The sequence below is a fragment of the Pangasianodon hypophthalmus genome, chromosome 4, assembly GCF_027358585.1.
Source record: "Pangasianodon hypophthalmus isolate fPanHyp1 chromosome 4, fPanHyp1.pri, whole genome shotgun sequence".
In the NCBI taxonomy this organism is placed as follows: Eukaryota; Metazoa; Chordata; class Actinopteri; order Siluriformes; family Pangasiidae; genus Pangasianodon; species Pangasianodon hypophthalmus.
Window position 1 is genome coordinate 27,623,872 of NC_069713.1, and position 25,484 is coordinate 27,649,355.

Here is a 25,484-nt window from a genome sequence, read left to right on the forward strand (position 1 = left end):
TGATGAATATATGATATATATCAAATATTAAAATTAAGGTTTATTCCTTAAAATAATTATCGTTGAGCCGCACCGCGCATGCGCAGCCGATTCCTGCCAGGGCGCGTGCATGAGCGTGCTGCGCATGCGCAGTGTGAATCGGGGGGAGGGGCGATAGCTCGGGTAGTGACAGACAGAAGGGGGGATTCGGGTGGACACACAGCGGCTAACGGCTAACGGAGTAAATTCAGCCCTTTAAACATTTCCTCCACACACACTCACACACACACACACACACACACCGGACACAGAGGTGAGTGTTTATCATCGCGGTGTTGTTTTTAAAATGGTGTATTAGTGTTTTTTTTGTTTTTTTTTTACCCGGCAGTGTGTCATTCAGCCCGTCGGAGGAAATCGCTGCTAACGGTGTTTTTTTTCTCCTCAGCAGTGTCACGAATCCCACAGCGGACTCGTTTATCCGCTCACATTCATATTTCTGTTTATATTCATATGTGTAATAATTATATTTTCTTATAAATGAGATGAGAGAGCGGATGACAGAAACAGAATGTGTGAATAAACGGGTTTGTGTAGAGATTTCCGTTAGCTGTGGTGTTAACGGGCTGCACGCGCCTCCTGTCACTGTGTTTATTCCGCAGCTGTGAGGAGAAAAAAAACACCGTGTCTGTTATTTACTGTTTATTGTTTATTAACACACACACACACACACACTGCAGGATCATGTCCGACATTTTGTCCTAAACATCCACAGTGTGTCTCCATCAGTGTAAAAAGAGAGAGAAAAAAACAGGCCTTTAACATCCCCGAGTACACACACACTCACACACACACACTCAAACACACACTCACACACACACACACTCAAACACACACACACACTCACACACACTCACACACACACCCCGCGATACACACTGTATTATCACGGGTCACGGTATTATCGCAATATTGTTCGAATCTTTATTCTCAAAAATGTTATTTTTATTTTTTTTAAATAACAGTATTGTATTTGACTGAAATAAAATATATAAAGCCGTTTAATTTAAATAAATAAATAAACAAACCCAACATAAATAATTTAAATGAAATGACAAGTAAACACCCTGAAATTGGAAAGTAAATGAAAGTAAATAACGAAAGTGAAAGTGTAAATGAAAGAAAATAACCACTAAAACCTGAAATAAATGAAATAAAATGATAATGATTTAGACCATGCAAATAAACCATTCAGATTTATTTAGGGTTAATAATTGACATTTTATTAACCCTAAATAAATTAAACAATTCAAAAAAAAAATCCTGAATAAATTTAAACCACAACTGCTCTCAAATTAAGAATAAAATCCAACACAAATATACAATACAGTGGATATAAAAACACACAGCCCTGTTAAAACAGCAGGTTTTTATGAAGTAAAAGAATGACACTAAGATAAATCATGCCAGATCTTTTCCAACCTTTAATATGCAATTGCAAAGTATACGAATAAAGTGAAAAACAATCAGAAAAATTTTAGGGACAAACAGGAAAAAATAAAAAACTTACAATAACCTGGTTGCGTAAGTGTGCACACCCTTAAACTAATACTCTGTTGAAGCAACTTTTGATTATATTTCGCCACTCAGTATTTCTGGCTAAGAGTCTATCAGCGTGGCACCTATCCTGGTAATATTTTCCCATTTTTTCTTCCAAAAACATTCTAGAGCCAAATTGTAACTGTATCTCCTGTGCACAGCCGCTTCAGGTCACCCTACAGATCTTTAGTTGGATTCAGGTCTGGGCTCTGGCTCGGTCATTCAGAAACATTGATCTTTTCTTGGTTAAGCCATTCCTCTGTTGATCTGGATGTATGCTTTGGGTCATTGTTATGCTAAAAGGTGAAATTCCTTTTCATCTTCAGCTTACTAGCAGACACCTGAAGGTTTTGCACTACAGTTGACTGGTATTTGTAGCTATTCAAGATTCCCTCCACCTTGATAAAACCTACAGTTCTGGCTGAAGAAAAGCAGCCCTAAAGCATGATGCTGCCACCACCATGCTTCACCATGGGTATGGTGTTATTTTGTTGATGTTCGTTTGGAATTATGGAATTAACATACCTTTTGGAATTGGTCTCATCAGATCGTAACACATTTTGCCACATGTTTTGGGGTGATTTAGTTGGGCATGGATGTTTTTTTTTTTTTTTTTTTTTTGAGAAAGGGCCTCTGTCTCGCCACCCTACCCCATAGCTCAGACATGTGAAGAATATGAGAGATTGTTGTCCCATGCATGTAATCAGTACTCGTCAAATATTCCTGCAGCTCCTTTAATGTTGCTGTAGGTGTCTTGGCAGCCTCCCTTTTGTTTGGCTTGTCCTTTTGTAAATTTTAGAGGGATGTCCTGTTCTTGGTGATGTCACTGTGGTGCTCGATTTTCTCCACTTGTTGATGATGGCCTTCATGGTGTTCCATGGTACATCTAATGTTTTGGAAATTTTTTTTCTACTCCTCTCCTGATTGATTCCTTTCGACAGTGGGACCCTGTACAGGCTTTGTAAACTCTTTGTAGACCATGGCTTCAGCAGTCAGAGGAAACCAAGAAGATGAAAAGAAAATCCTACAGAAACAGCTGATCTTTATTTGAGGTTAATCAGAATAAGTTCATTGATGATAGCTGTATGATAATTACTTTTGAAAATGAGACTGAATGTGATTGGTTCATTCTGAACACAGCCACATCCACACTTAAACTTCATTTTTATATGTTGTAATTTCACATTGAGGATGGAAAAAGTTCTGACATGATTTATCTTGGTTTAACTTTTTTTTTAATATCACAAAAACCTGCCATTTCACAGGGTGTGCAGACTTTTTATATCCAATGTGTGTGTGTGTGTGTGTTTAATGTTTTATAATTCAGCATATTATATAAACACTTACTAGAGTCATGACTGATATTTTTAAAATAGTAATTGTTTGTTTGTGTGATTTTTAAATGTCACATGACTAAATTTAATGAATTAATTTAGAAAGAAAAAACTTCATTAGATCAGATAAATTAAAATCATCTTGTGTGATGCTGGTATGAGATTAAAATCCAAAAATATACAAACTAAACTAACGTTATGATATTTGTTCGTGTCCATGATAATAACTGAGTGATGACTGTTGCTGTTCAGCATATAAATGATAATCAGCTCATCCCTGTTAATGCATTAACGCTGTTTATCAGAATATAGTTTAGTTTTATAGTATAGTTTATTACCACGGTGTTGTTTTTTTTGTGGTGTGTTTTTGAGTAATATCACACTGAACTCGGATAAAATAAGACATGAAATTATGGACTTCTGTAGAAATTTAAAGTCTTGCTTAAACAATATATTGTATCGTGAAAATGTACTGAAGTATTGTTATGTGATGTATTAATCGATGATCACTGGGCGATAATGAAGAGCCTCGCCCTCACGCACTTTTATTGGTCATCCCCACACCTCTTCACTTCTCATTAGCATACATTCAAACACATCTCAGCTTTGCCCCACCCACTTCTGACATTTGCTCTGCCCCATTGGCAAGCTACAGGTGAGTTAAAGTGCCGCCTCAGGACCGGGTTAATTCACATGTTCTGAGCACAGCGTGTTAATTACAACATGTTAATTACACTCCACTCACCTGGGTCATAGCCATCTAATTAACATCACTCAGAGAGAGAGAGAGAGAGAGAGAGAGGGAAGGAAAGAGAGACAGACAGTTTAAACACACATTGTTAATCTCACTCTGGTGTGTTTTTATGTTTCTTCAGCGTGAAGATTTTGTGTGCAGATCCATTAACACTGATCCTCAGACCCAGAACCTGTGTGGAGAACCTCAGCGTGACTTCACCTTGGCTTTCAGCAGTGAGTGATATGGGAACACTAAATGCTTTCAGATTAAAATGTTAAACGTCTTTCACAATGGAGGAGAACCTAACGTTGCCCCGGAGGCTGCGCTACCGTAGCGGTTCGTTAGCACGTTAGCAGCAGTAGCAGTTAAAATTTAAAGTGGATGATGTCATAATGGCCATTACCCATTTCAAGCAATCAGCAGCCTCGATTAAACTCATGTTCAGAAGCAGGGTATCGGCGCGTTGCTCGGTCAGTAACTGTAATAAACATGACTTGTGTGTTTGTGTTCAGATTTCTCTCTCAGTGGTGTGATAACCGATGGCCCAGAATGTCTACGACTAATAACATAGCACAGGCCAGGAAACTGGTGGAGCAGCTGAGGATCGAGGCAGGCATTGAGCGTATCAAGGTACACACACACACACACACACAAACATGCGCGCACACACACGCACTCGCGCGCACACACATACACACATGGGCACGGACACATATACACACGCACTCGCGCACACACACATACACACACACTCGCGCGCACACACATACACGCACTCGCGCACACACACACGCACTCGCGCGCACACACATACACACACACACGCGCGCGCAAATAAACATACACACACATGCACATGCGCGCGCACACATACACACACATACACACACACGCACACTAATAAATTGTTTTGCTGGAACTCGTGTAATGTGTGGAGACGTATTCTTTATGCACATTACAGTTTAACACTGTGTTCCCTCACAAATCTTGATTTGGTTGTAAGGATTCTAGAATGATCAGGTAGAAGGTTCAAGAAGTTTTGGCAGGAAGGTTCTAGAATCTTCTGTGCAAACCTTCTGATGGCTGTAAGGGTTCTAGAATGATCAGAGCAAATCCGCAGTGCAGAGAGCTCTGAATGTTCTAGAGTCCGCAGCTAGAAGGTTCAAGACCTCTTGGCGGAAAGGTTCTAGAATCCCCAGTGTAAACCTTTGGATGGATGTAAGGGTTCTAGAATGACGAACGCAAAAGTTACAAATCCCCGCTGCAGATGTTCCTGAGTAGTCAGGGCCTTGAAGGTTCTAGAATCCTGTCGCCTTGTTGCTCGCTGGTGTGAAGGTGTTGTTATAGTTTTTAAAGAAGCCTTGTGCTTCTGAAATTGAATTATTTCATCTGCATTACTAAGATTAATAAATATAATCCAGAGAGCAGAGTAGGCTGGTTAGTTTGGTGGTATTAGCTAGGACTGGACTGGTTGTCATGGTTACATTGTTTCTCTCTCTCTCTCTCTCTCTCTCTCTCTCTCAGGTGTCTAAGGCGGCCGCTGATCTGATGAGTTACTGTGAGCAGCACGCACGCAGCGACGCCCTCCTGGTGGGCGTGCCCACTTCCGAAAACCCCTTTAAAGATAAAAAACCCTGCATTCTTCTATAGCCTCTCTCTCTCTTTCTTTTTCTCTTTTTCTCATCCATCCGTCATTCTCTTTATCTGTCTGTCCATCTTTTCTGCTTTATTCCTTATTATTCCTTTATTCTCTACGCTACACTACTTAAAATAACGCGCAGTGAAGAGGAGAATAAAACACCCGTCTCACTCCTCACTGAGAACGAGGGATGAGTGTGAATATGATGAGTGAGAGATGGGGAAGAAAGGGATGAAAAGAAATAGAGGAAAATAGAGATCCGTACAGGTGAACACCAGTCTGGCTGCGTCCCAATCCACATCCTGTCCCCTACATAGTGCACTGCTTTTGCCAGTTTTGTGCACTCATTCAGTCCCACAATGCACTGCAGCACGGTTGCGTCCAGATGACGTTCTAAGCATGATGCAGTGAGTAGGGAGTAGGATGTAGGGAGCGTGGTGCAGTTTGTGACACAGCCAGGCCTACAGGTTCTCAGTATGTTCCATCCTTTCTTTTTTTCTACTCATTTTATTTTCTGGAGAACGTACCTGCGTGAAGTTTTATACACACCTTCGCAGAGTGTTGTGGAACAACTGAGTAATAATTCAGCATGTGGAGAACCGCAGTGCACCAGTGAGGGTTCTGCAGTACGGAGGTATCGGTTCTAACCTACCTCACCTTCAGTTCTCTAACTCCAGTAAAAGTCCGTCTGGAACTCTGATTGTAAAGTACACGCAGAACCCATGAGCCCCGTGTATAAACTTTGTTTAGAACAGCGGTGTGTGTGTGCGTGTGTCCGACTCTTTAACGCTAGCTGTGTGTTGCGCTTTTCTTTCGCTGTACAGTGTTTGATAAACGGAGGCGCGGTTCTCCTGTGTTCTCTCTTCCTGTGATCTTTATTTCCTGTCCTGTTCCTCCTCACTTCCTCCTCCATACATTGTGTTCCAGGTTACTCTCATTACTCAACGTGTGCGTGTGTGTGTGTGTGTGTGTGCGTGTGTGTGTGTGCAATCCATTGGTCTGTTTTTATTTTTTATTCGATGATGAATTTGAGCAGATTGTAGAATTCTGGATGGGATGCTGTAATCTCCAGTGTTACAGGTCTAAACGCCACACCACCTGTTCTAGAGTTTTCAGCATGGTTCTAAGATTTTACAATCCTCTCCGAAAAGGATGCAGATTCTTTTGTGCAAAGGTTCTAGAATTTGTGACATGATGGTTCCTAAACTCTTAGGTGCACCTGTTCCAGAAACCTCAGCAAAGTTTTAGAACTTTAGAATTTTGAGCAGACATTCTAGATGTCTTCAATGTTCTAGACTCCTCAAATGAAAAATCCTCAGTGCAGAGGTTGTAGACTTTTTTTTTTGTATGAGGTTTTAGACAACAGTAAGGAGGTTCTAGAACCTTCCGTGCAAATGGTAAGGGTTCCAGAATCCTCAGCACAAAGGTTAGAATTCCGGGGCAGAGGTACCTGAATACTCAGGGCTCTGAAGCTTCTAGAATAATCAGCTCACTAGGACCTCAAGATTCTAGAATCCACATTGTGAATCTTCTCTTGCCTATCAGGGTTCTAGAATCATCTGTGCAAGTGTTACATTTCCCCAGTGCAGAGGCTCTGAAGTTTCTAGAATCCTCAGTGCAGTGGCTGTTAGGGTTCTAGAATCATAGTTGCAAAAAATGTTACAAATGCCCAGTGCAGATGTTCCTGAGTACTTAGGGCTCTAAAGGTTCTAGAATCCTCAGCTTGAAAAGTTCAGGACCTCTTCAAGAAGGTTCTTAGACTCCTTGGTGCAGTGGACGGGTTGTAGAATATGAAGGTTCTAGAATCCTTAGTGTGAAGGTTCTAGAGTGCTCAGAATAATAATTCTGGGTTACTACACCTGCTTGATTATTTAAAATGAAAGTGTGTGTGTGTGTGTGTGTGTGTGTGTGTGTGTGTGTGTGTGTGTGTGTGGGCCGTGTCATAAACCACTTCACTCTTGTAGTGAACAGCGCTAACACAGCTCCTGTTCACTTCCTGTGGCTGTGTCCCAAACCAACACACTCCCATAGTCACCGCACTACACCATCATTAGCAAGTGGTGCTAGCTACACATTTACGAGCCATAGCGAGGGTTTCCATGACAACCGGTCACAGCCCGTAAAAAGGGAACATGAAGTGGTTTGGGACACAGCCTGTAGATAAAGGGGTGGGAGGGATTGTGTATTCCAGCTTTGTCCCAATTCTGTTTCTATCTAGCGCTCTCTCGCTTGTGGACTTTGCCACAAGGTGTGTCAGACTGCAGCAATGCACCCTGGGTAACTGGTGCTCTTACAGTGAAGTACTGATCTTCGCTCGGGCTGATCAAGTAACCAAGGGAACAAAAAATTGGAACAGGGCCCGTGTGATTGATTCATACTTTCAGCAGATCAGCAGTTTACTGACGTGTGTGTGTGTGTGTGTGTGTGTGTGATATTAATCCAACCCCAGTTTAACAAAATGGCCGTTCAAGGTGACAAGCTCATGCAGAAGGAAAAAAAAAACGTTCAAGTGCCAAATTTCAGTGATTTTTTTACAGGACCAAACAGAATATCGGGACCGAATGTGAAGTGTGTGTGTGTGTGTGTGTGTGTGTGCGCGCGCGCGCTGATAATCAGGTAGGATACATTGCGATATTTTGCGTGTTTATAAGGGAAACCTGCTGTGTTCGTACCACAGGCCTGGGAGGGTGCCTAGGTAGGGAGCATGAAGGTCGGCTGTCTTTAAGGGTGTAAAGAGTGAAAGCTGTGTTCTGAGATCCGACTTCTGATCTCACATTTTTGGGTGGGGCACTGAATAATGTGATTGGTTAAACGTGTTACATCACTTCCTGTTTGACGTTCCAGTATTTTTTGCAAACAAGTGACTAGAACTTTAAACCAATAACTCTGAATACAGTTATAAAAGTGAGCAGCTCTGACTGATCAGTATGGTGCGAAAGTAATGGCGCCCTCGTCACGAATGTTAATAAAACCAGCGAAGGGGCATCCTCGTTATCTCCTGATAGAAAGATTTAACAGACAAGAAGAATGAATAAAACTGCACAGTCGTTCTGCGGTTTAGACAATAAAGTAGAAATAAAAATGCAAGCCCGGAGACTCGAGCGTGAAAGCGTACGTCCTTATTTGTGGACAATTTGAAGGAATGTGTGTTCACAATAATCACTAGTCTTAAATATTTAAATATGTGCCAACTCTCTCTCTCTCTCTCTCTCGCTCTCTCTCTCTGTGTGTGTGTGTGTGTGTGTTGGGGGGTGTGGCTGAGAGAGAGCAACTGATTTCTGCAAAAATCCCAGACTGTGGAGATTCAGTGCCAAGTTTCACTAACAGTTCATTTTACTGAGCTATGACGATGCCTGTGTGTGTGTGTGTGTGAGAGAGAGAGAGAGAGAAATTCACCTCCATCCGTCACTCTGTGTTCTCTTCCCTCCGTGCATCCTTTCTGCCTCGATTATGAAGATATCTCTATTTTTTGTAACTGTTTCTCTCGGATGTGCCATAAATCATGTTTTCTTGCACACTGTTAATATTTTGTGGATTTAAAAAGTTGCTGTTTGAAATCGAGAAGAAAAAGAATATTAAAGAAGTAGAAGTAAATAAAGATGAATAATGTCACTCAGCGCCGCTCGGCTCTGTCACTTTATTGCTCTTATTTTACATTTATAAATATGAACATTGTGAGTGAGAGTAAGAGTGCAGCTCTAATTGTTTTCAGGATTCTGCATGTTTATTTTATGTGGTTATCATTATTTTTTTTACTTAACAGTGCAGCAGTTTGTCCACAGGGAGGCGCCGTGTCACACTGAGCCACACTGCGCTTTAACACACACTGGAATGTCACTTCAGCACACTCGTTAATGAAGCACATAATTAAAATAAATACACAATGACGTCATCACTGAGCACTTTATGATGATTCAGCAGCAAATTTACACAAACTACAGTCCGTTATGCAGCTCTGTGTGTGTGTGTGTGTGTGTGTGTGTCAGTCAGTCAGGTGTCGGTGTCGGTGGAGTCAGAGGCGTCGCTCAGCTGTGTTTGTTTCTTGCGGATGTTCCAGTGTAAACACTCTGCTAAACTCTCAAACCAGTCGTACACCAGCCCGTGACAGCACAGAGACGGAACCGGGTAACACGACGTAGTGATCTTAATGCTGCACACACACACAGAGAAAGACAGAGGAAGGATTAATAATACTCACACACTCCTATACCATTGTGGTATTGTTCTAAACACATAGTAACCTGAAGTGACTCCCTGGTTATTTCTGCAGTAGTGTTTGATTTGGGACGCAGCCCATTAAGGACAGAGGGAGCAACTGCCTCACCTGTCTCCATGTTGGATTTCCTGTCTCTTCCTGCCATCGAAGGAAACCCATGCCGTGTTCCGAGCTTCCGGAGAGAGAGCGATCTAAACAGAAAGAGAGTGTGTGTGAGAGAGAGTTTATGTTTATGAATAAACAGAAATCCTCCATCTGTCTCACTTTCTTTCTCACGCTTCTCCCCTCCTTACACTCACTCGCGTTTCACTCTCACTCTCTCTCCTCTATGTCACTGTCTCACCCGCTCTCCCCCAGTCTCACTGTCCCTCTTTCTCTCTGCCGTCACTTGTCTCACCCTCTCTCCCTCTGTCTCATTGTCTTTCTCTCCTGTGTATATAGGTTTCATGCTTCCCTGTCTTACTCTCTCACACCGTCTCCCTTTTGTCTCACCCGCTCCCTTGTCTCACTCTCCTTCTGTCTCTTTTTCTCCCATGGCACTCTGTCTCACTCTTCCATCACTCTCCTTTGTTTCTCACTCTCACTCTCTCCCCCATGTGTCACTCTGTCTCTTTTTCTGTCCCATATGTAACTGTCTTACTCTCTCCCCCTCTCACACTCTCCCCCGTCTCACCATAAGCTCAACCCCAGCCGGCACTACAATGGGTCTGAAGGAGAGGGAGTGAGGGCAGATAGGTGTGACCATGATGGCGGGGACATTGGGGTGGATCATGGATGCTCCTGCTGCTGCTGCGTACGCTGTGCTTCCTGTGGGTGTTGACACAATCACACCTACACACAGACAGGGGCGGAGTCATGGCATATAGGGAGCAAAAGAATCGCTTACATTAACGTCAAACTCACACTATTAAAATAAAGTATGCTCAAGTGGGTGTGTCCCAAACCACATGTCCTATTCAATAAATAGGTCACAAACACCATTTGACCAGATGAACTTTGACCTCTGCATACTCACCGTCTCCCTGGACAGAGGTGATGAGACGTCCATCCAGGTACAGATCAACATTGGATAGGTAAGAGGAGGGACCTCTGTCCACCACAACCTCATTCAGCACCTACACACACATGTTCTCATATAATTATGTCTGACTGATATCTGTAAGTTTGATAAATATATACACAGAGACATCATGTATACTGTGTTTGTGTATGTCTAATTAAAACAGTGTGTCTTATTGCGACAGACTGGGTGTACACTGCAGTGTAATTAACGTTGAGTGATGAAAGGTATGTTATGTCTGTTGGCATGGAGACAGCCCTAGACTCTGGATAGAAGACGTGTGTGTGTGTGTTTGTGTGTTACCTGTAGCTGCAGTGTGACAGGGTTGGTGTGAGTGTGTGTAACACTGCCGTTCTCCTGGTCCCTCTGAAGTGATCCTTTGAGCACCTTCACCTTCAGACGACTGCGCAACACGACAGCAGCGTTGCCTAGGCAACACGCACACACTTAACACTACTATATTACAGAGACCCTTGTACAGGTCAGCAGCGTAAATCATGTGGGTATCACGTGACTGTAATTAAATGTAATATTGTTTCTGATCTGCTGGGTTCTACAACATAGAGTTTAGAACTGTGTGCTGCTACGCTGGAACATACTAGAACACACACACATGGCCCCATCCTCTCACAGCCAACTCAGTGGAGACTCTGCATACCTGCAAACACTTTGTCCACTTCAGTCTTATATGACTCGAACCTAAAGGGTGTGAGGAAGCCGAGCGAGCCGAGGTGGAAGGCCATGACGGGGGGTACGCTGCCCTGTGCTCGCACACACACACACACACACACACAGCATCTTTATTCCACTAACACAATACACAAGTAAACACCAGTATGAAATTGTGTATCACATTCGACGATGATGTCTGACCTGGAAGAGTGAAGATGCGTACAGCAGTGTACCGTCTCCTCCCAGACACACTATCAGATCTATACAGTCTGAGATATCATCAAACCCTAAACACACAAACACACACCCAGATTACAGGAGTAAATTCACACTGGTGAATTTAAATCTTAAAGAAAAGTAACCAATTGTATTTAACAATGTGTTTATGAAGGACCTATAGAGAGTGTAGTGTACTATAGTATAGTGTAGGGCAGTGAGACGTAGTGTACTATACACCGATGAGCCATAACATCAAAACCACATGAATACCATTGATTATCTCATTACAGTGACACCTGCCCAGCGGTGGGGTATATTAGGCAGCATGTGAACAGCCTGTTCTCGAAGTTGGTGTGTTGGAAGCAGGACAAATGGGCAAGGATCTGAGCGACTTTAACAAGAGTCATATTGTGATGGCTAGATGACTGGGTCAGAGCATCTCCAAAACAGCAGGTCTTGTGGGGTGTTCCCGGTATGCAGTGGTTAGTACCTACCAAAAGTGACAACCGGTGAACCAGTGACAGGGTCATGGGCGCCCAAGGCTCACTGATGAGTGTGAGGAGCGAAGGCTAGCCTGTCTGGTCCGATCCCACAGAAGAGCTACTGTAGCACAAATTGCTTAAAAAGTTAATGATGGCTGTGATATAAAGGTGTCAGAACACATAGTGAATTGCAGCTTGCTGCATATGGAGCTGCGTATCTGCAGACTGGTCAGTGTGCCCGTGCTGATCCCTGTCCACTGCCAAAAGCACCTACAATGGGCATGTGAGCATCAGAAATGGAACATGGAGCACTGAAAGTAGGTGGTCTGGTCTGATGAATCAAGTTTTCTTTTACATCATGTGGACAGCAGTAGGTAATGGGCCTGGAAAATGTGTCCTAAAAATTGCCCAATTTATCATCTACTTGGTAGGTTACCACACCTACTGGGAATTCCATCTTGCAGTCAAAATAAAAAAAAAAAAATCCATTTCAAACTAGCAACATGGAATGTCAGGACCCTCCTGGATAGTGATGACAACAGACCTCATAGAAGCACCACGCTGACAGCTGAGGAACTGAGGTGCTACAACATGGACGTTGCTGCTCTTCCCAAGACAAGGCTCCTGGATATGCTCCAGTATGCTGATGACTGCGTGCTTGTGGCTCACCCACCAGAAGACCTGCAAACCATCCTTGCCATGGCTGTGAAGGCCTAAAGCAGGCTGGGCTTGTCAGTTAACACTACCAAGAATGAGGTGATATGCCAATAGAGGTCCAGCCCCCCACCCACTATGCCTGTTTTCACCATAGAACATTCACAATAGTTCCATCCTTTAAATACCTGGGCAGCATCCTAGCTGAGGCCAGAACGTCGATCATGAAATCCACAACCGGATAAAACAAGCCTCTGCAGCCTTCGGTAAACTCTGACAAAAGGTCTTTCAAAACAAGCACCTCCATTTGCACACCAAAGTTACCATTTATAAAGCCATCTGTATCTCCACTCTTCTATACAGCTGTGAAGCCTGGGTCACATACAGCCACCACCTAAAGGTTGCTGGAGTGCTTCCATATAAGATGCCTGCAGCAAATCCTGGGGATCACGTGGTGTGATCATGTACCACATTCTGAAGTGCTTGCCAGGACAAACTGCAAGAGCATGGAGGCCACAATCACTGAACACCAACTGTGCTGGATTGGGCATGTTATCAGGATGTCTCAAGATCGCCTCCTTCATCTGGGCCACCAGTCTGCAGGGAGTCAGAAGAAGTGGTACAAAGGGCAGCTAAAAACCTCACTGAGGAAATGTCAAATCGACTCCTCACGACTGGAAGAAGCTGCCATTAACCATTGCACCTGGTGGGAGCTATGCCACATCGGAACAGAGCAGATGGAATCAGAGAGGAACAGCAAAAAAAGAAGACATACAGCCATGCCGGCCCCCACTAACCCAGACTTCACATGTCCAACGTGCAATAAAATTTGTGGATCACGGATTGGACTCTATAGCCATCAAAGAACATTGTTAATGAGGAGGAATGTCATCATCGGATGCAATGGTTTAGCATAAGTAAGATAGTATTGTGTATCGTAGTGTGGTGCGGTGTAGCACAGAACAGCATTGTATGGTTTACTGTAGTATAGTGTAGTATGATGTATTGTAGTACAATATAGGGTACTATAGTGTAGCATAGTACATTATGGTGTTCTGTGGTATAGCATGGTGTAATGGAGTATACACTCACTGAGCACTTTATTAGGACAACTACACTAATACTGGGTAGGGCCTCCCTTTGCACTCAAAACAGCCTTCCAGCCCTTGCTGGAAGTAGCCATTAGAAGGTGGGAAAATTGTGGCCATGAAGGGATTCACATGGTCAGCAATAATACTGACATAGGCTGTGGCATTCAAGCGATGATTATTGGAATTAACGGGCCCAAGGTGGGCCAAGAAAACATTCCTCACACCATAACGCCACCTCCACCAGTCTGGACTATTGACACAAGGCAGGTTGGGTCCATGGATTCATGCTATTGACACCAAATTCTGACCCTACTATCTGTGTTGCTTAATAGAAATCGAGATTTATGAGACCAGGCAATGTTTTTCCAGACTTCAACGGTCCAGCTATGTTGAGCCTATGCCCACTGCAGCCTCATCTTTCTGTTCTTGGCTGACAGAAGTGAAACCCGACATGGTCTTCTGCTGTTGTAGCCCATCCGCCTCAGGGTTCGACATGTTATGCTTTTCTGCTCACCACAATTGTACAGAGTGGTTATCTGAGTTGCTGTAGTTTTTCTGGCAGCTCGAATCAGTCTGGACATTCTCCGCTGACCTCTTATCAACAAGACATTTCCATCCGCAGAACTGAGTTCAAAATCACTGAGATCACATTTTCCCCCATTCTGATGGTTGATGTGAACATTACTCAAAGCTTCTGGTCCATATCTGCATGATTTTATGCCTTGCCACACGGTTGGCTGATTAGATGAATGAGGTGAACAGGTGTTCCTATTAAAGTGCTCAGTGAGTGCAGCATAATATACTATAGTATAATATAGTGTAATGTAGTATAGTACTTTTTTCCCCTCTTTTGGCTGCTCCCGTTCGGGGTCACCACAGCGGATCACCTCTCTGCATATTTAATTCTCTGCATTTTTACGCTGGATTCCCTTCCTGACACAACCTTCCCCATTTTCCGGGCTTGGGTCCAGCACCAAGCATGCACTGGCTCATGCAACTCTCCAGTGTCTCCAGCCGTGGGGGTGAGAGCGCCACATGCTAGCCAGTAGTTCACTGAGGTTCTTCCTCATATCTCTCAGGGAGTTTTTCCTTGCCACCGTCGCCTCTGGCGTGCTCATTATGGATAAATTCATACATTTAAAATTTATATCCTGAATGTATTTATTTCTGTAAAGCTGCTGAATGTTCTGTAGTATAGTATGATATGCACTGCAGTATAGGGTACTGTAGAGTAGTATGGTGTAATGTAGCATAATATGGTGTACTGTAGTATAGCGCAGCATAATACGGTGTAGCTTATCCACCCTCTCTGAAGGTGCACAGCTGTCTCCTGATGCTGGAGAACGACTCATCTGCCATCAGAGCTCCATCCTCCACCACCTTTTTCTCCACATACACACTCAGACCTTTCTCCTGAGGAATACACACACATGCATACAAACAGGTTTACTACACTGCAGTGTACTTTATTTAAGGCCCAGTGACGCTTATAATGAATTGTGAATACAGACTGCTGACCAATAGCACGGCTGCTGTGATGGTGTGATGGTGTGATGAATATGTTGATGATGAAGAGTGTACCTGATAATGAAGATGATGAAGAACAGTGTACCTGGATAAGAAAGCTGCACAGCTCCTTAAACGGCTCCAGCAGGTTCTCATCTCGGATCTTGCGGATCACCAACACGTTGACTGGCGGTTTGTTCCACACCAACTTCTGACTCACCGGGTCCTGGATGTGCCTAATAAACACACACACGCAGAGTAGTGCATTGTGGGAATGCATATTGGATATTCTCCTTTCTGCCTAGACAATATCCCATTTTAATAATTGTGCACTGTGTAGCGAACAGTATGAGGTTTGGGACATGGTGAGTGTGTGTTTCTTACATGATGGAGGTCGGGTTGGGCAGGATGCAGGCTTTGGGTCCGAAGTGTGTGCTGGGATACGGGCCATGGAGGAAGTGAGCTCGTCTGGAATGAGCAAGAATTGAAACTGTTGTCAGATCGGTGCTATAGCAGTAATAAACTTGGTCATGTTTTGGCTCGTCACTCTGCTGTTTCACTACCTGCACTTGTCCAGTCTCTTTGTGGAGCTCTCACTTGTCTCAGAGGTATCATGTGACTCTGCATGTCCTCTCCGCTCGCTCCCTGAACACACCTGCTCCACTCCGTTCACTCTCCGCCGACTTCTCTTCATCTCTCTCCGTCTCTTTGGAGATTTCCTGTGATCTTCAGCACCACGGCTCTGTTCTTCTGGCACCTCATCAGGCTGGTTCTCATCTGAACACTCCATCCTGAACACACACACTATATACACATATGCACAGTTCTTTCTCCTTTCTCATGAAACAAATCCAGACCTTTCCAAGAATTTCCCCCAACACTGATTTACACATTTTAAAAGATAAGGATGAAACCAGACAGGCAAAACAAAATTGTTAGTCTTTGTATTTTAATAATTTTTGAAATCTTGCTGAATATTCATTTTCATGTCACGAAGATAATGGATCTCATTGATACCTTCAATTCAGATATTCATTCATTTTTCCAAAACATCTGACCAACAACAAGAACTAAAACCACCAACTCTTAACCAGTTAAAAGACAGTTTTTCTTAAGAATTTACCCCAGCACACTCCAGCACAGACCTGTAACTGTCAGCTGTCAGACAAATCTTTAAATCCAAACACAGAGTGTTCAGGCTGGAGAGATGAAACTGTCACTGTAGAGGATTTATTTTAACTATTTAATCTAAACGATATCTAACATCGTTAAAACAAAGGGTGAGCTAGAACTAGTAATGTCGCTAATGTTTATACAATTTTTAAGAGTTATTAGTTTGCTGCTAATCCATTTGAGCTTGAAGCCGCCGCAGAATACGTCATAGACCAGCGACGGAAGTGAACGCCCTCCTTGGTTCTAAAGTAGATTATCTGTAGAAGATTAGCTAGAACGTTTTTCCTGTTCTAACAGTTCGCCCTCATAATGTATGTTAACCACAGAGGACACTGTAAAAAGTCAGTATTTTGCAGAATGATTCAGCACACAGCATTCGTTTTATTTTACTCGCTAGCTGTCTTAAAATTAGTTTTGAGGGATACGCCAACCCGGACATGAGAGTGCGTTCGTGGTGTTCATTGTGCACAGATTTGCGCATATTATGTGCCACAAAAAAATAAAAATAAAAAAATACAGCAGCTTGTTGCCATAATTACTTTAAACCATTTAATTTCTAATTATTCCGTGGATATGTGACTACATGAATTTTACTCATTGGGAACTCGTATTTATCACAAATCTGTGCTTTTTCAACAAAATATGTTTAGTGAAAACATAAGTTTTGTTCACATTGTGGGGTGCAAAACTACAGAGTAAAATCTGGCATCCTCATTTTTGTTCTAGAATTATAGAACACAGAACAATGGGTTCTAGAATTCAGATTGTAATCACAGGATTATAAAATCCTCGGTGCAAAGGTTCTAACTGAGGTTCTAGCATCCTCAGACAGCACATTTCTAGAATTCTACAAAGAGGTTCCGAATCGCTGTCTGATTGTTTGAGATGAGAAGATGCCACAACTGTGTGTTTGTTTGTTTATTCATTTTCAGAAAGCACTTTATCCTGATCAGGGTGGCGTTGGATCTGGAGCCAATCCCAGGAATGTTGGGCACGAGGCAGGAATACACGCTGAATGTCAAGTGTCAAGTGGCTTTATTGACATTTCAACCATATACAGCTAGTACAGTACAAAGTGAAATTAAACAATGTTCCTCCAGGACCATGGTGCTACATAAACAACACAGAACTACCAGAGACTAAACATTTCTACATAAAGTGCACATGCAAATGTGTCCAAACAGTACAACGCAGTACATTAACTACTAAAACAGTACAATGACTAAGACAGTACAATAACTACTAAAACAGTACAATGACTAAGACAGTACAATAACTACTAAAAAGGGACAACAGGCACAGTAAGAGACAGTGCAGCACCGACCAATACGCAGTTCTAATGTGAAGGTGTCAGATATAACAGGTAGCGCAAAAGAATAACAAAATAATAAAATGCTTTAGATGTAAACATACTTTCTTGGCTATGGAGCTGGTGTTGAGGGACCAGGTGAGGTTCTCCGCCAAGTGAACACCAAGGAATTTGTTGCTGTTGACAGTCTCCACAGAGGAGCCGTCGATGTTCAGGGAGAGTGATCGCTCTGTTCTCTCCTGAAGTCAACAGCCATCTCTTTAGTTTTGTCCACATTCAGAGACAGTTATTTCTTAGAAATTGATAGTTGATCTGGTTCCAACCACTTAGTAAAGTTTTTGAGGCTTTTGGGGGTGTTGAGTTTCTTTTAAAATGTGATTTTGAACCTTCTAAATTATGTCAAGCAAGTCAGGTATTATTATTATTACTATATTATTTATAATATTTAACTTTCTAATTATTTAACTTTCTGGATCAAAAGTGTAACAACAGGGTTCTAAGATTTGTCCTGTCCAAAGAATCTTTTCCTTCTCAGGTCAGAAAGAGAAATCTTGTATTTGACTGTTCTGTGGATGAGTTGGAAAAAATTTGAACAAAATATCTCTCTTTTCTGATGATATTTCACAAATCTCTAAAGAATATCTGTAATAAGAATGCCCTACTTTTAGTTGATTTATTGAAAGTTTACTTTGAATGTTAACATTTTTTGTTTTCTTTTCTTCTTTATTCTGTCATTTCATGCCTTTGCTGCTTCTCAGCTTAAGTATTGTTACTATAAAGCCAGTTTTTATATTGCATTAAAGACAAAAAAGATTAGCTAGCTAATTGCTAAAACGCTTCTTTTGTTCAAACAGCTAGCCTTTATGATGTTTGTAAACCACAAATTATACTGAAAAAAGTAAATATTGTACAGGTATAAATAGCTAACTCAGGACACAATGTTCTTTGTAATTTGGCTAGCTAGTCAGAAATTAGCTGACTTGACCTGGATATAAGGGTGCGTTCGTGATGTTCATTGTGCACAGATTTGCGCACATGTTGTGCAATAACGCACGGCAGCGCATTGCCATGGTTACTCGAAGCCGTTAATCCTAAATTGCTCAGCTGGGATGTGAGTGCAGGACTTTTTCTCACTGTGTGCCTTTTCAGCAAAACGTGCAGTGAAAATATTTATTTTGAATGCATTGTAATGTATTTTTAAATTAGGATTATATTTATATTTTGTTTACATTTTCATTTTGCTATTTAGTATTATTATTATATTATTACATATTTGTTATTAGATTTATTCTTGAGGCTCAGTGGTAACAGGTGGAAAACTACAGAGTAAAATGTATGTTAGTGAATAAAACCAGCCTTGTGTTTGTGTTCAGCGTCCATCTCCATGGTGACATTATAAAACTGAGATAAACACAATGGCACAGGGTGTATAGCAGGAATTAAAGCTTGTGTGTGTGTGTGTGTGTGTGTGTGTATTCTGACTCTACACTGACGTCTATGATATAAAGATATGATATCATCTCTCTCTCTCTCTCTCTCTCTCTCTCTCTCTCTGTGAGAGTGTGTGAGAGAGTGTGTGTGTGAGAGAGAGAGAGATTCCTTGAACTGGACAATAAAGCTTCCTGTGTATTTGTTTAAACCATCTGTCGCTTTGAGCTTTGGGAAAGGAGTGTACGTGTGATTGCTGTAATTCAGACACACGCCGTATTTCACGTTTTGATTAAATTGTTCCTTGTTTTCTGGGAGTGTTTCCGGTTCTGACATGTTGCTGCGTGTTAGTTTTCCCACAGTTCTGCATTCTGACCTCAGGCATGGACTATAATTACAACTGTCACGTTTCCTCTAATAAACACACACTTCTGCTCCACACGACCACGTCTCTGCACACTGTGAACATTCACATGCACGAATGACATGCAGGCTGCAAGAAAGGACTTATTTAACTAAACAAACACATTTGAATTGAATGGATTATTTAATTGTATGTGGGAATTCATTAAGGATGATACTGAAAATCAAAGAGGCTTTATGACGTCCTGACGATAAGAACAAAAACACATAATCAGGTTTGGGTATAGAGTGCAAAAAGAAACAATAACAATAAAATAATATTTAAATCAATCAGTGCATGACTTTCATTCTGTAGTTTAATAAAAGTCAAAGTCTACTTTAATCGACACGTCTAAAAAAATACATTATAGCAAACGTAAAGCTAGAGAGAGAGGGAGAGAGAGAGAGAGAGAGCATTCACAAACATCACAAACATTATGAAAAAGGGAGTGAAATGAGAACACAAGTAATAAATAAAACCAAACAAAAATGAAATAAACTCTAAAACATCCATATCTAAAATGATCTAAAATGATACATTTAAAGACCAAAAGCCAAAAAGCGATAATATATAATATATAATAATATATAATAAAATAAAATCCGTAAAACAGTTCCAGACGAAAGAAAGTGAAATGATTTTGACTACACGATTGTTCAAGTTAAATAATAATCATATTATTATAATAATGATTGTAATTTCATGATGTAAATGAGATAGTAAGAGTACTTAACTGGGTGTATGAAGGGAACCACACAAACACACTTTTTTTTTTTTAATTTAAATAAAAAATTTTTTTAACAAGAACACTGCTGGATGATGTCCTCACACTCTAATCCATCTCACAACATGCTTTTGGGAGGTGAGAGGAAACCTGAGAACCTTGAGAATCTGTGATACTCACAGTCAGAAACCTGAGCTCAGGATGGAACCTGCAGCTCAGATGGTCACATGACCTGTTTTTTATCATCAAAAATGTTAAAAAAGCTGCTAATAACACAACAGTTAGCAGATTATGGAGGCTGTGAGGAGGCTATTAGTCTGAGGTTCAGTGTGACTTTGAGCTAAAACAATGTTACAGATGGAGAAATACTAAATACAAATGATTAAATATGACTTCTCTCTGGTTTCTGTGATACGAAAAGAACACTGTAGAACAACAAAAAGGAAATGATAACTATATAATAATTCACTTTTCTGCTCCATGTGACGGAATGTAACATTATTATCACCAACAAACAAAAATGACACTAAAGTTTCAGAATCGGTCAATTGAATAGTGAAACCTTTTCCCTCATGTTTGCATGTTTATGCTAATATTTATGCTAAAACATATTTGAGACTGAGACATCTTTACTACTGTGATGTTATCTTGTGATAAAATAAAAAAAACTTTTTTTCCTGTAATGTATATATTTTTAGGCTAATACATTGTTAGCTAGCTAGAACTAGCATATGTATGATTTAGCCAAGGCACATCAGATAAGGAGAAAAGCTTCAGTAAGCCTGTAGTACAAAAAATAAATAAAACAACAACAATCTAGGGTTCCATCTAAGAAGGAATTAAATTTTAGGAAAGGCTTTTCTGACTTTCTGAGAGAGTTCATATTAAACAGCACAAACACACAGGAAGTGATCAAGCAGAGTAAACAGATTGTGAGAGGAAGTGATGTCACACCACAGTTCGTATAAAACAGACCCAGGCTGTCGTTTTCAAATTTCACTGGACACAGTTCATCAGATTGGGTGGAGAAAGTGGCTTGATGGAGAGTGGTGGGTGGGGCATGAAGACACCACACACTGATGAGTAGCTCAATAAACGTTATTGTGACGTTTTATCCCTGAATTTTATCCCTGCTTTGGAATACAAGGCTAATAATTTAGAAACATCTATCTAATAATAGATAGATACATACATACATACATACATAGATTATCATAAAAATAATATGTTAAAATACAAGAGATATTGTTATTTCTGTTACAAAATGCACGAAATGATTTATGAAATGATTGAGCTCTCAATATATGTCAGTTCAGTGTGTGTATGTGTGTGTGCGTGTGTGTGCGTGTATGTTAGAGATCCTGTAGTTACACATGTCCTCCTGCATGCTCCCTCACCTGTCTCCATGGTGATCAAGCGAGTCTCTGATTGTGAAAGTGTTTCTGCAGTGAAACTCGATTTGTCTGTCAGGAAGCAGACGTGTGAGGCTCTTCCACGTGTCGTCCTGCGTGTGAGTGCAGAAAACGCAGGCGCAGCTCCTCAGGGCCACTGCAGTGTGCAGACTGTGAATGAAACACAGCCACACACAGTTCATGTCCAGGTACGGAGGAACTTCTGTCCCGGACACCAAGATGAAGAGCAGCAGGAGCAGAAAGGAGCTCCAGGTGGACAGGAAGTGACACACACAGTCCCTCAGATGTTCAGCATTCGTTCTCCTCACTGAGTGTATGTAGCAGGCCACGCCCACCAGCGTCAGCAACGACGCCCAGGCCACCTGCCGGCTCTGAGCCCCGTCTGTCACGTGACACCGCTGCAGGGTGACATGATCATCCTCGTCTCTCGTGAGCGGATGGGAATCGGGGACGGTGAAGACGTACAACACGGCCAGAGTCCACAGCAGGAACACGACAGTGATGTGGACGAGCATTTGCACGGGACGAGGACAGGCACGGCGTGTGCTCCACACGATATCCAGTCCAGAGAGGATGAAGAAGGGCCAGTGCAGAACCCCCTGGATGGAACACGCCGCCTGCACCAGAACACACACGTGGTACTTTGTGAGGTGCAGCCCGAACACTGTAATGTCCTGCGCCAGGAACACGCAGGTGACACTCAGGTGCAGAAGGGCGTCGCCCAACGCCACTGATACGCAGAACACGCCCCAGAAGCTCCGCCCCACATGACCCTTCTGCACCACCAACACCACCCAGTTCAATAATGTCTTCATCCACAGAGACACCAACAGGGTCGCCATGGAAACCTCCATTACTCACACACAACACATGCACACACTTACAGATACTTACAGACACTCATACACACAACATACACACACTTACAAACACTCACACATACAAAACCACGCATACCTGCTCGTACACACTGTCACACACTCTCCCTCTATGAGCAGCTCAGGTGAAAGAGTGTGCAGTTCCTGGTTCACTGTGGACTTTATCACACAGACACACCTTACAACCCTGCCCTAAACACACACACGCCCCCCCCCCCTCCCTCCTAACCACAACACACACTTTAACACTCTCACTTATGACCCTTAAGCCATAAAAACACATGAAATGAAATGTAAAACAAATATTTACCAAAATGTCCATATTATTCATTAATCTTGGTGGAATTCAATATTTTAGCAAATCAAACGATCAAATATCTTAGTGCAGTATCACCTCATTGTTTATTTAACTGAAACTGTTTCGGGTGTGAAAATGTCCAACACAGAGCTCACAGACACCCAGTGAAGCCTGTCAGTCTCTGAGTGTTTAATGGGTTGTGTTTAATGTTGTTTGGGCAACAGGCTTTGAACGTGTTTTGAGCCACACCCTGACGCACAGCTTCTCCTTTACGGTGATTGGTAGATCTCTCAAAGGGGCGGGACCTCATAACCATCTGCCAATCAGCGACACGGTAATTAACATGACGGACATCTCAAACTTAAACTCGGAGCTGGTGTAGGTGTAATCAGTAAATATTGTAAATAAACTGAAATTATAAAGTTCTGTTTGATTAATTGTGTTCTGTTTTGAAATTTGTTGTTTACACGTTTAGCTAGCAGTCACTTCCTTCTTCAGCTAGAAGCTGAGCTGCTTTTCGGGACGAAATGACCGCCACTGTGACGCTGACCTGATTTTAGAGAAGTCTTTTGATTCTCCTTCTAACACTACCCCACCCTCTCACAACAGGTGTTGTGCTGAAATCTGTGACTTGTCGAAATCTGTGACTAGAGGTCGCTGTTCAGTAAATGTTCGCGCGAGAATGCGCCTGACGCTCGTGCTCGTGTGCGTGCTCGTGCTTGTGTGCGTGACCGCGCCCTGACAACGTGACGGGGAGAAACGGGCGCGTCGAGCGCGCGGTGCTGCTAAATACCAACACCTTTCCTAAAGAAATATGCTCCGACAAGCGATCCAGATGCTGTTCTTATTCTGATTGCTATTTTTGCTTATTTTGTATTATTCAGATTGTTTTTTTTTGTGTGAAATACATATATTTCTTTTACTTGTATTATTCTTTATATTCTTCGTATTATTTTTAATCACTTAATCTGGTGATGTATCTCATCTGTGTTCCCTGCACTGGTCTATGAAAAAGTTCAGAGAAACAGCAGGTTCACAAAGTCTGACATTGGAATATTAAATTATGTTAATATTAAAGGTGACAGAAATCCAATACTCCCAATTTTTCTCTAATAAGTGTCTCTAATGTTCCTCAGTCTTGCTCAGATCATGTCTAATGAACTCTGTGTTATCCTCTAAAAAGTTTTTAGTCTGGTATATGACCAGGTATAAAGAAACAGCAGGGTCACCAATTCTGACAGCACAATATAAGTAATATACACCGATCAGCCATAACATTATGACCACTGACAGGTGAATTGAATAATATTGATTATCTCGTTACAATAGCGCCTGTCAAGGGTTGAGATATATTAGGCAGCAAGTGACCAGTCGGTTCTCGAAGTTGATGTGTTGGAAACAGGAAAAATGGGCAAGCGTAAGGATTAGAGAGACTTGGACAACGGCCAAATTGTGATGGCTAGATGACTGGGTCAGATCATCTTTAAAACGGCAGGTGTTGTGGGGTGTTCCCGGTACGCAGTGGTTATTACCTACCAAAAGTGGTCCAAGGAAGGACAACCGGTGAACTAGCGACAGGGTCATGAGCGCCCAAGGCTCACTGATGCGCATGGGAAGTGAAGGCTAGTCCGTCTGGTCTGATCCCACAGAAGAGCTATTGTAGCATAAATTGCTGAAAAGTTAAAGCTGGCTATGATAGAGAGGTGTCAGAACACACAGTGCATCGCAGCTTGCTGCGTATTGTTCAGGAATGATTTGAGGAACATGACAAAGAGTTCAAGGTGTTGACTTGGCCTCCAAATTTCCCAGATCTCAATCCAATCGAACATCTGTGGGGTGTGCTGGCCATCAAGTCCGATCCATGGAGGCCCCACCTCGCAACTTACAGGACATAAAGGATCTGCTGTTAACGTCTTTGTGCCAGATACCACAGCACACCTTCAGGGATCTAATGGAGTCCATGCCTCGATGGGTCAGGGCTGTTTTGGCAGCAAATGGGGGACCAACACAATATTAGGCAGGTGGTCATAATGTTATGGCTGATCGGTGTATATTGTGCTCTGAGTCCCCTGGGATAGGCTCCAGGCTCTGCACGACGCTGGTAAGCATAAGCGGTACAAAAAAATGGATGGATGATTGGATTGATTTTGATCGATTGACTGTTTTTTGTGAATGTGACTGAATAGGGCGTTGGATCTCTAAGACACTTCTGCACCCAGTGCAAACAGATGGAAAGTCATGTGGTGTATTATTAAGTCATGATCTGAGCAAGACTGAGGAACATTAGAGACACTTATTAGAGAAAAATTGGGAGTATTGGATTTCTGTCACCTTTAATATTAACATAATTTAATATTCCAATGTCAGACTTTATGAGCCTGCTGTTTCTCTGAACTTTTTCATAGACCAGTGCAGGGAACACAGATGAGATACATTACCAGATTAAGTGATTAAAAATAATACGAAGAATATAAAGAATAATACAAGTAAAAGAAATATATGTATTTCATACAAAAAAACAAAACAAAACAAAACAAAACAATCTGAATAATACAAAATAAGTAAAAATAACAATCAGAATAATAAAACACCCACAGCATCTGGCTCGCTTGTCGGAGCATATTTCTTTAGGAAAGGTGTTGGTATTGGTGTTTCTCAGCTGCACACTGGCAGGG

General features: G+C 42.0%; 2 protein-coding genes and 1 pseudogene across 3 annotated transcripts; 1 reads left to right on the forward strand and 2 right to left on the reverse strand.

Annotated features, from left to right (window-relative positions):
* Positions 1-147: 147 nt before the first annotated feature.
* gng7 (guanine nucleotide binding protein (G protein), gamma 7) lies at positions 148-8,901 on the forward strand. Its single transcript, XM_053233419.1, has 4 exons — positions 148-292; positions 3,785-3,878; positions 4,158-4,275; positions 5,170-8,901. Exons 3-4 carry the CDS (start codon positions 4,195-4,197, stop codon positions 5,293-5,295), a joined length of 207 nt encoding a protein of 68 aa, XP_053089394.1. The 5' UTR covers positions 148-292; positions 3,785-3,878; positions 4,158-4,194; the 3' UTR covers positions 5,296-8,901.
* nadkb (NAD kinase b) lies at positions 8,894-16,879 on the reverse strand. 2 transcript variants are annotated; one of them, XM_026937244.3, is made up of 12 exons: positions 16,308-16,879; positions 15,748-15,988; positions 15,569-15,652; positions 15,291-15,420; positions 14,983-15,091; positions 11,434-11,519; positions 11,219-11,321; positions 10,864-10,988; positions 10,516-10,615; positions 10,174-10,331; positions 9,609-9,691; positions 8,894-9,434 (listed from the first exon to the last, which is right to left on the reverse strand). In XM_026937244.3, exons 2-12 carry the CDS (start codon positions 15,972-15,974, stop codon positions 9,275-9,277), a joined length of 1,365 nt encoding a protein of 454 aa, XP_026793045.1. In that variant the 5' UTR covers positions 15,975-15,988; positions 16,308-16,879; the 3' UTR covers positions 8,894-9,274. The 2 variants fall into 2 exon arrangements, with proteins under 2 accessions (XP_026793045.1, XP_026793044.1); XM_026937243.3 differs by having other exon boundaries at positions 16,330-16,876.
* A 1,901-nt stretch (positions 16,880-18,780) lies between these two features.
* LOC128318131 (probable G-protein coupled receptor 160) lies at positions 18,781-22,703 on the reverse strand (annotated as a pseudogene).
* Positions 22,704-25,484: the final 2,781 nt, after the last annotated feature.